This window comes from Trichoderma aggressivum (genome assembly GCF_033847375.1).
Source record: "Trichoderma aggressivum f. europaeum strain CBS 100526 chromosome Unknown scaffold_007, whole genome shotgun sequence".
Taxonomy (NCBI): domain Eukaryota; kingdom Fungi; phylum Ascomycota; class Sordariomycetes; order Hypocreales; family Hypocreaceae; genus Trichoderma; species Trichoderma aggressivum.
Window position 1 is genome coordinate 308,937 of NW_026946373.1, and position 12,074 is coordinate 321,010.

Sequence of the window (12,074 nt, forward strand, 5' to 3'; positions counted from 1 at the left end):
CGCAGCAATGGGAGCGAGACGTCCCGTATCCATTTTTGTCATAGAGCAATTTCCACCATCTTCCATTCTCCAAGAAAAAAAAAGCATAAAGCAAAAAAATGGACGTCCGCAAATCAATCTTTTGTAAATCTTGCGGCAATAATAGGATGCGGCTTGTATAAGCCGATTCTCTCCAAGGTTTACCTGATGGACGCGCCAGACCGGTTGGTGAACATGCGAGCCGCAATGTTCATGGACTGGAGTTCCTGGAACAGGAGCTTGGCAGCGTAGGGGATGTGAATCTGCGCAATCTTGGTCTTGTTCTTGCATGGACGACACTCGAACGATTGTTTAGAGAGGTTGCTAGTCATATGAGTTAGCATCGTTGCTATTAGACAAACGTTGGAAAGAAAAGAGAAAACGTACGCAATAGGTGTCATGAGTCCACAAATCTCGCAAATGTGAACTCGGAAGGCGTCTGACACCTCAAACAATCGCTCCTTGAGGAAGGAGGCAGCACCGTGAGCAATCATACAATCACGTTCCATTTCTCCGAATCGGAGACCACCGTCTCTGGCACGACCCTCCACAGGTTGTCTTGTCATGATCTGTACGGGACCACGAGCACGAGCGTGGATCTTATCATCCACCATGTGACGGAGTCGCTGGTAGTATGTCGGCCCAAAGAACACCTGGGCTCTCAGCTTGCGGCCCGTATGGCCATTGTACATAATCTCAAAGCCTCGTGACTGGTAGCCGTGCTTTCGCAACAGCTCTGAGACCGAGTCGACCGTGACGTCCGTAAAGGGGGTGGCGTCACCCTCCATACCTTCCAGCGTAGAGACCTTACTTAGGAGACACTCAATCAAGTGAGCGATTGTCATACGGGATGGAATGGCGTGAGGGTTGATGATGATGTCTGGAGTGACACCTTCTCTTGTGAAGGGCATGTCCTCTTGTCGGTAAGTAACACCAATAGTGCCCTTTTGGCCGTGCCGAGAGGCGAACTTGTCTCCAATCTGCGGAATCTTGGTCGTTCGGACCCGGACCTTGACATACTTGACATTGTCCGCATTCACCGTCACAATGACGGAGTCAACGATACCGTTCTCGGTGCTACGCAGAGGAGTTGAAATGTCTCGCCTCTGGTGCATAGTCGTCCTGGTGCCGAGATCTTGTGTCTCGGCGTCAATCGGCGCCGTCTTGCCGATAATGATGTCTTCACCAGATACTCGGACACCGGGGGCAACGATACCGTCTTCATCCAGCTTGTCGTATGTACCGTGCTTCATGCGAAGAGTGTTTTGGTGGAAGGGCTTCTCAAACACTTCGGTGTAGTTCAGTCCAACCTTCTTTTCCTGATCCGAGTATGATCGGAAGAAGAGACTTCGGAACAGACCTCTGTCAATACTGCTCTGGTTCATAATGACGGAATCTTCCTGGTTGTAGCCAGAGTAACAGGCAATGGCTACAATCGCGTTCTGTCCGGCAGGCAACTCTCGGAATTTCAAAAACTCCATGGATCGAGTGGTACCCAGTGGCTTCTGGGGATAGTAAAGGATGTTGGCCATGGTATCCATGCGCCGGGAATAGTTGGTGAGGAAGAAACCCATAGCTTGTTTACCCATGGCAGATTGGTAAGTGTTACGGGGGGACTGCACACGTAATTAGTATTTTCTTCGTTGGTTAGACGACAAGGGTAGACGACATACCTGGTTGTGATCGGGGAAAGGAATGATACTAGCACAGATGCCTAAGATCATACTTGGGTGAATCTCGCAATGGGTGTACATGTGAGTTGTGGGGTTTGTCTTTGTCTTGAGTCGCTTGTTCGGATCATCTCCCATGTCTTCCTCGGTGTTGATACCGGCCTTTTGAAGACGATACAGCTCGAGATCCTCTGGCGTCATGCAGATCATGGACGTCTCCTCTTCCTCGGCATCGAGATATTCAACCGCACCAGCCCTGATTAATCCCTCCCATCCAATCTTCATGCTGGGGTCTTCCGGAGGCTCAGCCTGCTCCTTGGCCAATCTATTGACGAGCTCCTTGGTCAATACCAGGTGGCCCTTGTTGATGCCCGTTTCCGGGTCATCTTCCTGCTGAACGGTAAAGACTGGTCGCATGACACGGCCTGCGTCGGAAAAGATTTTGAATTCCTGGTCTCTGATCTCTCTCACGAGAGAGACTTCGTACTGGAGATAGGACTTGCGACGAGTGTCCAGAACCTGGTTCACCAAATGTTTAGGGTCTTGGTGAACTCCGACCCAGACACCGTTCACAAAAATCTTGGTAGCATGAGGATACCGCAGTGGCTCGTACTCTTCGACGACTTCCATACCTCTGTTGATCATGAACTCAATCAGAGGCTCGGAAGGAGAACCGACACTGACATAACACATCAAAGACAAGTTCTTGACCAGACCACAGGCCTGTCCTTCGGGTGTCTCGGCCGGGCAGACCAAACCCCAATGCGTGTTGTGAAGCTGCCGAGGCTTCGCCAGCTTACCATCTCTTCCGATAGGAGTGTTGGTACGACGCAAATGTGATAGGGTCGAAGCAAATGTGTAACGGTTAAGCACCTGGGACACGCCTGCAGTCGAGCTCATGGCCTTCTTCTGATCACCCCAGTTTCCTGTGGCAAGAGAATACTTCAATCCGTTTGAAAGCGTACCGGGCTTGATACCAACAGCAAGGTTGAAGTGCCGGTTGCCCTCAACACACCGTCTCAGATAGTTGGCCAATTCGGTGTTCATCCTTCGCATGATGCCACGGAACAGCTTGGCCAGCAGGGGACCCGCCAGATCCAGACGCTTCTTTCCAAAGTGGTCACGATCGTCGGGCTCTCTTCTTCCGAGCGCACATTGCAGCAGCTTGTGCACCATGTATCCCAGGAAGAATGCCTTTCTGGTTTCACTTCCCTCTGTCTGTGAAATGTGGGGAAGAGTCTCCTTCTGGAGGATATCCTTGGCCACGCGGACACGCTTCTCACGTCCGAGACCAGCTTGGTCTCGGTTTCCACGCTTTCCGATGAAATCAAGAGCAACCTCTCGGTCCTGGACACAGAAGGCCTCCTCAATACAAGGTCGAAGCATCTCCAGCATCTGGCTGTCGTTGCGGTCGTAGCAAATGTGATTGAGGATATCTTCATCAGAAACGACACCCAGAGCACGGAAGACAATGGCGACGGGAAGGTCTGACTTGACAAAGGGCAGGGTGGTGTGGATAGTCTGGCCAAAGCCACCACGAGCAGAGTCTCCTTTGCCGTACAGCTTGAGCATCATGCTGGAGATGAGCCGTGAGCCCTTTTCCAACGCACTTCGGATTTCAGCCGTATAGGTGTAGGCACTTGGCTGTGCCTTTTTGAAAACCTGAACAATGTTGGCGGCAGATCGCTCTTGGGCGATGAGGACCTTTTCACTGCCGTTGATAACAAAGTAGCCACCCTGATCGTAGGGACACTCGTTGACCAGGAAGAGACTATCATCCTGTTCACGGCTCAGATGACAAATCTTGGATTTGACCATGATGGGCAGCTTGCCGACGAAGACCATGTCCTTCCAGTCATCAGACTTGCCGATGTTGTCATCTTCGCCGTTCTCCTCCTCTTCCCACTCAAGCTTTGTAGGGTGATCGCCGGTTCTTGCGTATTCCTCCTGCTGAGCATCGTCCATTTCGTGCAAGGGAACCTCCCTCTCGACGGCAGCCGACACCTTTTTAGTAATCTTGATATAGAGGGGACTGGCATATGTCAAGTTGCGGTCTCGGCACTCGTAAGGCAGCAGAGAAGTCACAGTTCCGTCAGTCTCACTGATAGTGGGACGTGACACCATGACGCTTCCAAATTTGATCTCATATCGACGAAGGGCTATTGTTCGGCCGGGTGGCGAAGGAGGGTTTGGCTGGTCGAGTGTGATGGTGGAGTATTCGTTTACGAGATCCTGGATGGTCGTCTGGGTGAATTCGTCAAAGGAGTCTGTCTGCTGGGATACGAGACCCTTGGTTTCGAAGAAGGAGGAGATGACGGTCCAACAATCCTCGGGAGTGATGCCTTCATCCTCGTCTCCGTAGTTCTCATAGTCGTAGTCGTCCTCGTAGTCAGCCATGATGGCGGTAATGGGTTCGAGATGGAATTAGATTAAGAGTGATAACAAGTAGAATTCGGTCTATCCAGATATTCCCCTGGGCCAAAGTCCCGGCTCAACTCAAGGCAGCTGTCGTGGGTGCAGCCTCGTCCTCGCGCCGTGGAGGGACCGCTCGAGCCAGCAAGCTCTAGACGAATCAGCAGCGATCCTAATGCCTGTCACAAACGAGCATCTGCGAGCGATCCCGGCAGAAGAGTCTCCCTCACACACAAAGAGCTCTTGCAGCACTGGCGGTTGCGCACGATGAAGGTTGATGGCGGAAAGCAACAACTTTTTTTTCGTCGTGATGAATCTTTGCAAAGGCAAAAGGGATCCCGCCAGATGCTGCGGCGCGCGACGTGCTTAGTGAAGCCTTGGGGGCCAGTGCCGACTAGGACTAGCGCCCCGGTAAAACCATGGGGGATTTTTTAATCACAACTGCGGTTACATAAGCAGGTTTCACTCATTAGTAGCAAGAAGCCATTGACGTAGAATAGATGAGAGGAAAGTGTAGTGGTTGAATGCATAGCATATCAACATGCAGAGATAAGAGGCCATCGGTAGCTTTAAATACTTGTAATTACACCCGTATCAGGTCGTTGTGTGTAATCTCTTCCAATGTGCTGATGACCGTTAACGTGGCTGTATTGTAGATGCTGTTGGCTCAGTCCAACCCTATTATATACAAAAAGCCATCCATATCAAAGAATAAACCGTACAGCATGTCTAGTTGGTATTCAGTTCATTGAAAGATTTTCCAAGAGCTGAGCGCAGGCACCTAGTCATTTATTCAATTCGCTCTTGCAGCTATATTCTCCCTGTATACTACCATGACCAACATCTTTCTATATCCTATCTAACAATATGCCAAACATACTCAAACTATACCGCCGTTATCCAGCTTGAGACATGTTACCATCACAGCACTATCATACCATAAGCCCCATTCCTTGCGCAATTTTGCGTGCTAGAGCCTTCTTCAGATACCATTCTCTCGCTAGAGATCGCGTCATCTTCGCAAACGCAGCGGGGGATATGCGACCTCTCTCAACCGCACGGCCAAGCATAAATATGGCGTCGCCCAGTGCTCTTTCTTCTGCCACTACCCTGTACAGTTGGTTCGATACTACTGTCGGGGCTACTAATAGCTCATCGATGTCTGGGACCACGTGGTTCCTCGATCCTTCAATGACGGCATCTGCTTTGCGCAGAGCATCATGAAGAATATTCGCGTTGGAAGTGATGATGCTGGTGAACTGTGTAAGCTGGCCCATCTCAGCTTGTATGGCCGACATGGCAGACAGCATCGCAGCCTGCTGTGCCTCTAACCCGGCCATGCTGGACTCATTCTGTTGTCGACTGCGTTGCCGGATAGAAGCCAGCGTCTGGGCAAGCTGCCTGAGAAGAGCATCCTTTTCGGGGTTTGGAGGGATAGGGGGGGCTTCAATTGTGTGTGGTTTGATATCTAAACTGAGCCCGTCATCAAGAAGGTTCGGAGGTGGTGGCGATTTCTGGTGGGGAGGTTGAGGTTGGGGCTGAGGGGGCTGTTGCTGCTGGTGTTGCGGAGGGGGATATCTATCCCACGCCTGTTGCTGCGGTGGTTGCCATTGTGCCTGTGGCGGTAGTTGACCCTGTGTGTTAAATTGACCATTGTATCCAGGGGTTGCTCCTAATGGTTGAAACTGTGGCAAAGTCTGCGGGTGACCATGAGATGGAGACTGAGGGGGGATAGGTCCTTGAGCGTTTGAATACTGAGGCAGAGACTGAGCGTGATTTTGATATGGTGGTCTAGACGTTTGAGGTTGAGGCGGCAGAGGAGGGGCTGATTCATATCTAGAAGGTACTCCAGAGCTAGGAGGACTGGGAGAAGAGAGATGGGGGTGGGGTGGAATTGGCGGGGGTGAGCGAACATCCTGGTGAGGAGCTTCCTGGCGAGGGGCTTCCTGACGAGGGGCTTCCTGGTGAGGTTTCGGGGGCGGGGGTGGTGGACGAGATTCTGCTTGGTTGGGATACGGCTGAGCAGGCGAAGATGTCGAGGCTAGAGGCCTTTCTGGAGGATGAGGCGTGATCGGGGGTGGCTCTTGGGCGGGAGGCGGGCTTTGGGTTGTTGCTCGAGGCTGCTGGCGCGAGATAACTGGCGGCTCTTTTGCAAATACGTCGCTCAAGACGGAAACAAAGTCGTCTAGGCTTGATTTCTGTGTGTATCAAAAGTCAGATATGCCTCTGTGGATTATATGAGCATGTGACCTACATCCCAAAAGTCGACCCAGCCAGCTAGATATGGGTGATAGACCTGGCCCTGGGGGTCGACATGCTGGCCTGGGCGAACCATCATCGTCTCCGTCGGCGTCACATAAACCAGCGGTGCCTCGCGCGGATATGCATGAGGCACCCATATTGAAACCGGAAACCTGTATGTGGTGCCTCGGAAGAGGACCGGGATCGTGCCGGTCAAGTGCACCAGAAGGGCGCTGGCGCCATTGGGGAAGGCTGTGAGTTGGATTGTCAGTTCCGAGGCGCGAAAAGGAAGAGAGACGATCGGAGGGGCGCATTCGTACTGTGCACATCGGTTCGTGGAGCGAGGGTTGGGTATCGTGCGAGGACGGTGGCGACGTCGTTGTAGGTGCGGTTCACATCGTGATATTCCTGTTGGAGGGTTAGATGCGGGGTGTCTGTTGGTGCTGGAGACGGCGCAATATCGGGAGAGTCTCGTGTGAAGAAATAGAGGTAATGAATGACACAAGATAGGGCTGCTTACACTTGTCAGGACGCTGTAGAGCCAGTTGAGCACATGCTGTTGGACAGGCATCGTGGCGATGTTGGAGAGGCATTGGATGAGATGGACAAGAGGCTGCAAGTTGGAGCTACAGTCAGTCACTGGATCCACGGATGACGACTTTGAGCTCCAAGCTTTTGGGTGGCACGCGGACTCCACAGGGCAGCTACAGCGCCTTGTGGGGGGTCTGAAAGCCCTGTAAACGCCGGGATTCGGGATCAATTTACTGACGGGAGGCTGTAGCGGTACGGGCAGGCACTTTAAGTCTCAATAAATCCCGAAGCTTCTAGGCGTTCCAATGTCACCATCACCAAGCATTTATACATTCATGGTACAATTATTTAAGAGCACCCCATTAGAACGTGCGTGTATTCACATTTATTATCAAGTTTACCCCGTTTGGAGGCGTAATACTCTTTCTCAGACAACCCCCTCTTCATCTCGAATGAATTTTAAAAACAACAAAAGGCATCATATTTTACATCAACTCATCAATACATCAATCAGTCATCCAACGCGAAGCAGCGTTCGCTACTCTCCGCATTGTTTCCCCACCAGTTGGGCATCTCGATAATCTTGCCCGCGCCAAAGCACAAGAAGATGAGCAGCATGTTGAAGTTGAAACCCGCATCAAAAGCTGCCGCCAAAATATAATTCCATCGTGCCCACAGGTCATAGCGGTACCGGTACGCCAGGAACATGACGACGAAGCCTCCGATGAAGCTCGACGTGTAGCCCGTGCTGATGTTGCCGTAGAAGATGGACATGGCAGAGAAGAAGATGGTCGTGTTCCACAGCTGGAACTTGGCTCGCGGGAACATCTTGTGCAGGAAGAAGATGATGACGGGGCACACGGCACCAACCAAGAAGCCATATGGAACAGGTTTGTAGATGTCTTGCTTGAAGAGACGGCTAGGGCCAACAAGCACGTACTGGACGCCGGCAGTGAGAGACGAGGCCAGAGACTGACCAGTCCACTGGTGAGTGGGATCTTCTTTGGCGCCAGACAGATAATCTCTCTTGGTGTCGATGACCCATCGAATGACGGCATAGTCGATGGGGATACCGATGGCTGAGCCAAAGACTTGCGAGAAGAAGACGGCCTTGGGAGGAATGTGCATGTAGTGGCCAATCTTCATGTCCTGGAGGTTGAGCTGAGCACGATACCAGGCGTCTCCGGCGATGGCACCGTAAGTGGAAGCACCGCAGGGGTTCTTGAATCCGGACACGGCGTTTACCATGACACCGTACAAGAGTTCGTTTGTTGTTCCAATAGGCTAAAAGAGTCATGAGTATAAACACTGACACTGGGGTTGATAGGGAAGTATTCTTACCAGTTGGAAGTTGGACAAAGCATACAGCCAGCCCAGCGGCACGACCACGAGAGCTCCTGTCGCAATGGCAACGAAATAAGTCCACACGGGAATAAACAGTAAGTTCTTGCCAACCATGGCAATGAGCATGACAAACGAGACCAAAAACAGGGCGGCAAACCACCAGAATGGAATCTCATCATAGGGTCGCTGCAGGATGTTGATCTGATCCTTGTACTGCTCCGTAATCTTGCCCGAGTCCTTCTTGGTCGAACGCTCCTTGAGCTTCCTGAAGCTCTCCTTGATCTGGGGCCAGCCAAAGAGCAGCATCCAGACGAGGGCTGAGGAGTATGAGGCGTAGTCGAAAAACATGCTCCACAGACTTTGAGTGCCGACAAACAACTCTCCGTATTGTTCATACGCAGTCTCGTTCAGTTTGGCATCCGCAGTCAGGAGATCGGTCAAAGGATAGCTCGTTCCGTTTTCTATGCATGCAAGTTAGTTTCGAGAGATGAGCCTCGAGCATTGAAGTCTGGCGATAGGCACATACCCAGGAAGACACGGTTAGACATCAACTGATGATTCCACGTTCCAAGGTTACCAAACTTGGCAGCAGGAATCAAGATCCAGCAGTTGACGGCAAAGGCGACAAAGAGGACAACCTGCGTCCACCAAGGAGTCAAGAACAAACTTCCGTTGGTCGAAATGCTAGACCAGTCAAACGACAAGTTCAAGAATCCCATACCGCCGAAGCCAGCACCGACAAAGTTGGCCGTCTTGTTATGCGGCGCAACCCAGCAGAGGAACGCAAGAGAGCCCAGAAAGGGAAACACGAACTCGGGCAGGAATTGCCACAGGATGACGCCGCCCATGACAGCGAAGAAGACAATCATCTGCTTGCGAGAGGCACGGCTCGGGTTCTCACGCTGCTTCTTCTGGGTCTCGAAGAGGGCAGTCTGGCAGAGAGACTGGAACCAGGGGTACTGGGGGTCGTAGATGAGGAACTGGCGGGCCAGTGCTGCGTAGGAGTAGCCGGTCCAGGTGATGGCCAACATGAAGAAGGTGGCCACGGCACCGTTGACGGGCTGGTTGAAGTAGAGCTCAGACATGGAGATGGGGGTGTAGCCCAGGTTGTAAGTGGCACCAGATGCCGCGGAAATGGTGACCAGGACGTGCTCTTTGGTGCTGAAGGGGCCTGGGTTCATGTTGAATCCCCATTTGGTACCGGGGATGCCAACCCACCAGGCTGGGAGGACCTTGGCAAGCCATACGCCGACGTAGTTGGAGGCAATCTGGACGAAGAAGACGGAGTAAGGGGCATATGTTGTTCGGTAGTGGGCCATCTGTGACAAGAAGGCACCCGGGGCGACGAAGAGGATAGTAAGGAGGAAGTATCGAAAGGTCAGAGTCGGTTCAGTAGGATCGTCGGTGAAGCTGACGATGCGCCTCACATAAGGAGGAATGTCCTTGATTCTGGGATCATCGTCATCGACAACCTCCTCCTCGCCATTCTCATTGGTGAGGGTGTACTGAGTCTTGCCGGCAGTGAGGTCCTCTTTCGACTCGACGTCGAGATTGGCACCACCTTTTTCGTCAACACCGATGATTTCAGCCTGTTCCTTTCGGTTCAGGCCTTCTTCGGTGATGATGGGCCCGGCAGAGACCAGTTCATCAGTCTTTTCCAGCTGAGCAGATGCCATTGTGAAAAGCCGTGGCAACCAGCCGAAGCTCTACAGAAAAAGGCTCTACGGAATACAGAAAAGATGTGCACTTGAGGAGAATGTCTATCAAAAAAATAAAATAAAATCGAGAGCAGGCAAGGGGGCCCTATTTAACACAACTTGAGAGAATGGAGAAATGCTACGTAAAAGAAACTTCCCATCCATCTCCGCCACATCGCGGGGCCCGGTCAGTATGTACTTTGCAGCTTCTTTTCGTCTCAGTCTACGGAGCGAGTAGCAACACAATGTAGCATCGAGAAGTGACAGTGGCAATCCGCGGCCAAGTTTTTTGCGGCACAAGATATCCGAGAAGTGGAGGGCCGGGGCAGCACGCAATGGCAGGGGATCACCACTCGAACATACTTGTACATGTGCTCGATCAAAGAGGTGTGAGGGTGATCCATCCGCGGGTACCAGTACGTAGGAACACACAGCAATTGCATGATAATCCACGGTTCAAGCCCTTTCGATCGAGGTGTAAAGACTAGGGCTCCTCGTATTAAGACAACCGGCGGTGGGGGCGTTGACACTCGGCCTAGAAGCGGGATTGCCATCGAGTGCCACATCTTGAAAAGCTCAACCACTGCCGGCTGGGCGAAGAAAAAGTGGACAGAATAAATGAGACAGTCAGTTGGTGGTGGTTGAGCTCGGGATAGACTCTTCTTCTGGACCCCCAGGCGTATGTACTCGTATTCTCCAATTCTTCACTTACATGTAGCACTTCTCCTTTCATTCATCCAATCTCTTGATATCTCTCGAATCTCTTTTACATGGCATTTTCCCTCTCAAAGACTATCAACCCGAATATTTATCCATGAAAAATTCACGCTTACCGTCCCACTCACGTCAATCCTCTGCCGGCCGCGGCCATTCGGCCGAAAAGAGCAAAGGCCCAAGGATCTTTTGCATCCCGAGCCGTCGTTCCTCCGTAGAGCGCCAATGAAATGGTTTGCCGATGCGTCATGGCCCAAGTAAACCGCGATGAGGCTTTCCCATGTTCCGTTTTGGTCAAGTAAGTTTGAAGCTTGTTCGGGGAAATTTCAACATTAAGCGTCGGCAGGAGGGAAAAAAAAGACGACACGAACAAGGGTGATGGTGTCATTGCGACTAAGCTGCAACAGGGCAAACCCACGTGGGAATGGACCCGAGACTCTACTAGCTATCGTTATTAAGATGCTTAAAATTTTGTTTGACGAAGATGATGAAGAAGTTGCAAAGTTTTGTTTCTGGATGGGTGGCTCAAGTAAGGCAGTTTTGCGTGTTCGGTGTCAATCAATACGGTACAAAGAGGGCTGTCAAGACATGTAAGTTGTTTCGGTCCTATGTATATGAAAGTTGCTGCAAGTTATCATGAGCATCACAAAGAGGCTCACTTACAACTCGACTCCGTGTATGGAGCTTCAACGCCGGGCCTTGTGGGGAGCAGACTCGGTTTAGAGTCTTCATCACCGCACTATTACTACAAGGAACTTTTTTTTTCGCTCTTGTTTTTCTCATCACGTACCGGCACGCCTTTCGATCCTGTCAGGCAATTCGCCTAACATCGGGTATAATTACCGTTTTCTTTTTATCCTTTCGAGCCTCAATGCGGGACAGACCCATTCCGTATTACCAATACATGTGATATCTGTGCCGTGTCATCCTACCAGTGTGGACATTGGCGGATGCTCCAGTCGTGAAATTCAGGTTGTGATATTATTAGTAATTACATTCGGGATCATGTATCATTCCTCTGTTTGAGCGTCATATTAGTGGCTGGTCCATAACTCCACGGATATGCTTACTTCGCTGCTGAAGTACCTACATGCAGTAGTATTTCGTCGGATAGCCTCGCCGTGCATTTACACATGGGATACATCATGCTACTCAAGCCTTAGCTGAACACTCGCTTCCTCTACCCGCACGCCGACCCATTACTAGTGCTACGATAGATCCGGCTGGAGAAAATGCACATGCACGACCCGATGTCTTGGTGCCATGCCTGAGCTAGGCACATGCAGGAAAGGTCGACGGGGCAGCCTCACTACACCGAATGCCAGCTATCGTGTGCTAATTCGGTGAGTATCTAGTTCGTCAAGCCCAATAAAACCTACCAAGTCGTAGTCAGCAGAGAATAAGAATAATTTGTCAAAGAAGCACATTGATGAAGGCGAGATTCTCG

The 12,074-nt window shown here is 51.3% G+C and overlaps 3 protein-coding genes across 3 annotated transcripts; all 3 read right to left on the bottom strand.

Moving 5' to 3' along the window:
- Positions 1 to 179: 179 nt before the first annotated feature.
- Triagg1_2651 (DNA-directed RNA polymerase II subunit RPB2) lies at positions 180 to 4,085 on the bottom strand (the record flags this gene model as incomplete). Its single annotated transcript, XM_062896856.1, has 3 exons — positions 180 to 342; positions 406 to 1,634; positions 1,692 to 4,085. 3 exons carry the CDS (start codon positions 4,083 to 4,085, stop codon positions 180 to 182), a joined length of 3,786 nt encoding a protein of 1,261 aa, XP_062758268.1.
- Positions 4,086 to 5,032: 947 nt separating this feature from the next.
- Positions 5,033 to 6,912, bottom strand: Triagg1_2652 (uncharacterized protein; the record flags this gene model as incomplete). Its single annotated transcript, XM_062896857.1, has 4 exons — positions 5,033 to 6,298; positions 6,355 to 6,593; positions 6,662 to 6,749; positions 6,862 to 6,912. 4 exons carry the CDS (start codon positions 6,910 to 6,912, stop codon positions 5,033 to 5,035), a joined length of 1,644 nt encoding a protein of 547 aa, XP_062758269.1.
- A 470-nt stretch (positions 6,913 to 7,382) lies between these two features.
- Positions 7,383 to 9,892, bottom strand: Triagg1_2653 (uncharacterized protein; the record flags this gene model as incomplete). The annotated part of the gene is made up of 3 exons (XM_062896858.1): positions 7,383 to 8,156; positions 8,214 to 8,677; positions 8,743 to 9,892. 3 exons carry the CDS (start codon positions 9,890 to 9,892, stop codon positions 7,383 to 7,385), a joined length of 2,388 nt encoding a protein of 795 aa, XP_062758270.1.
- Positions 9,893 to 12,074: the final 2,182 nt, after the last annotated feature.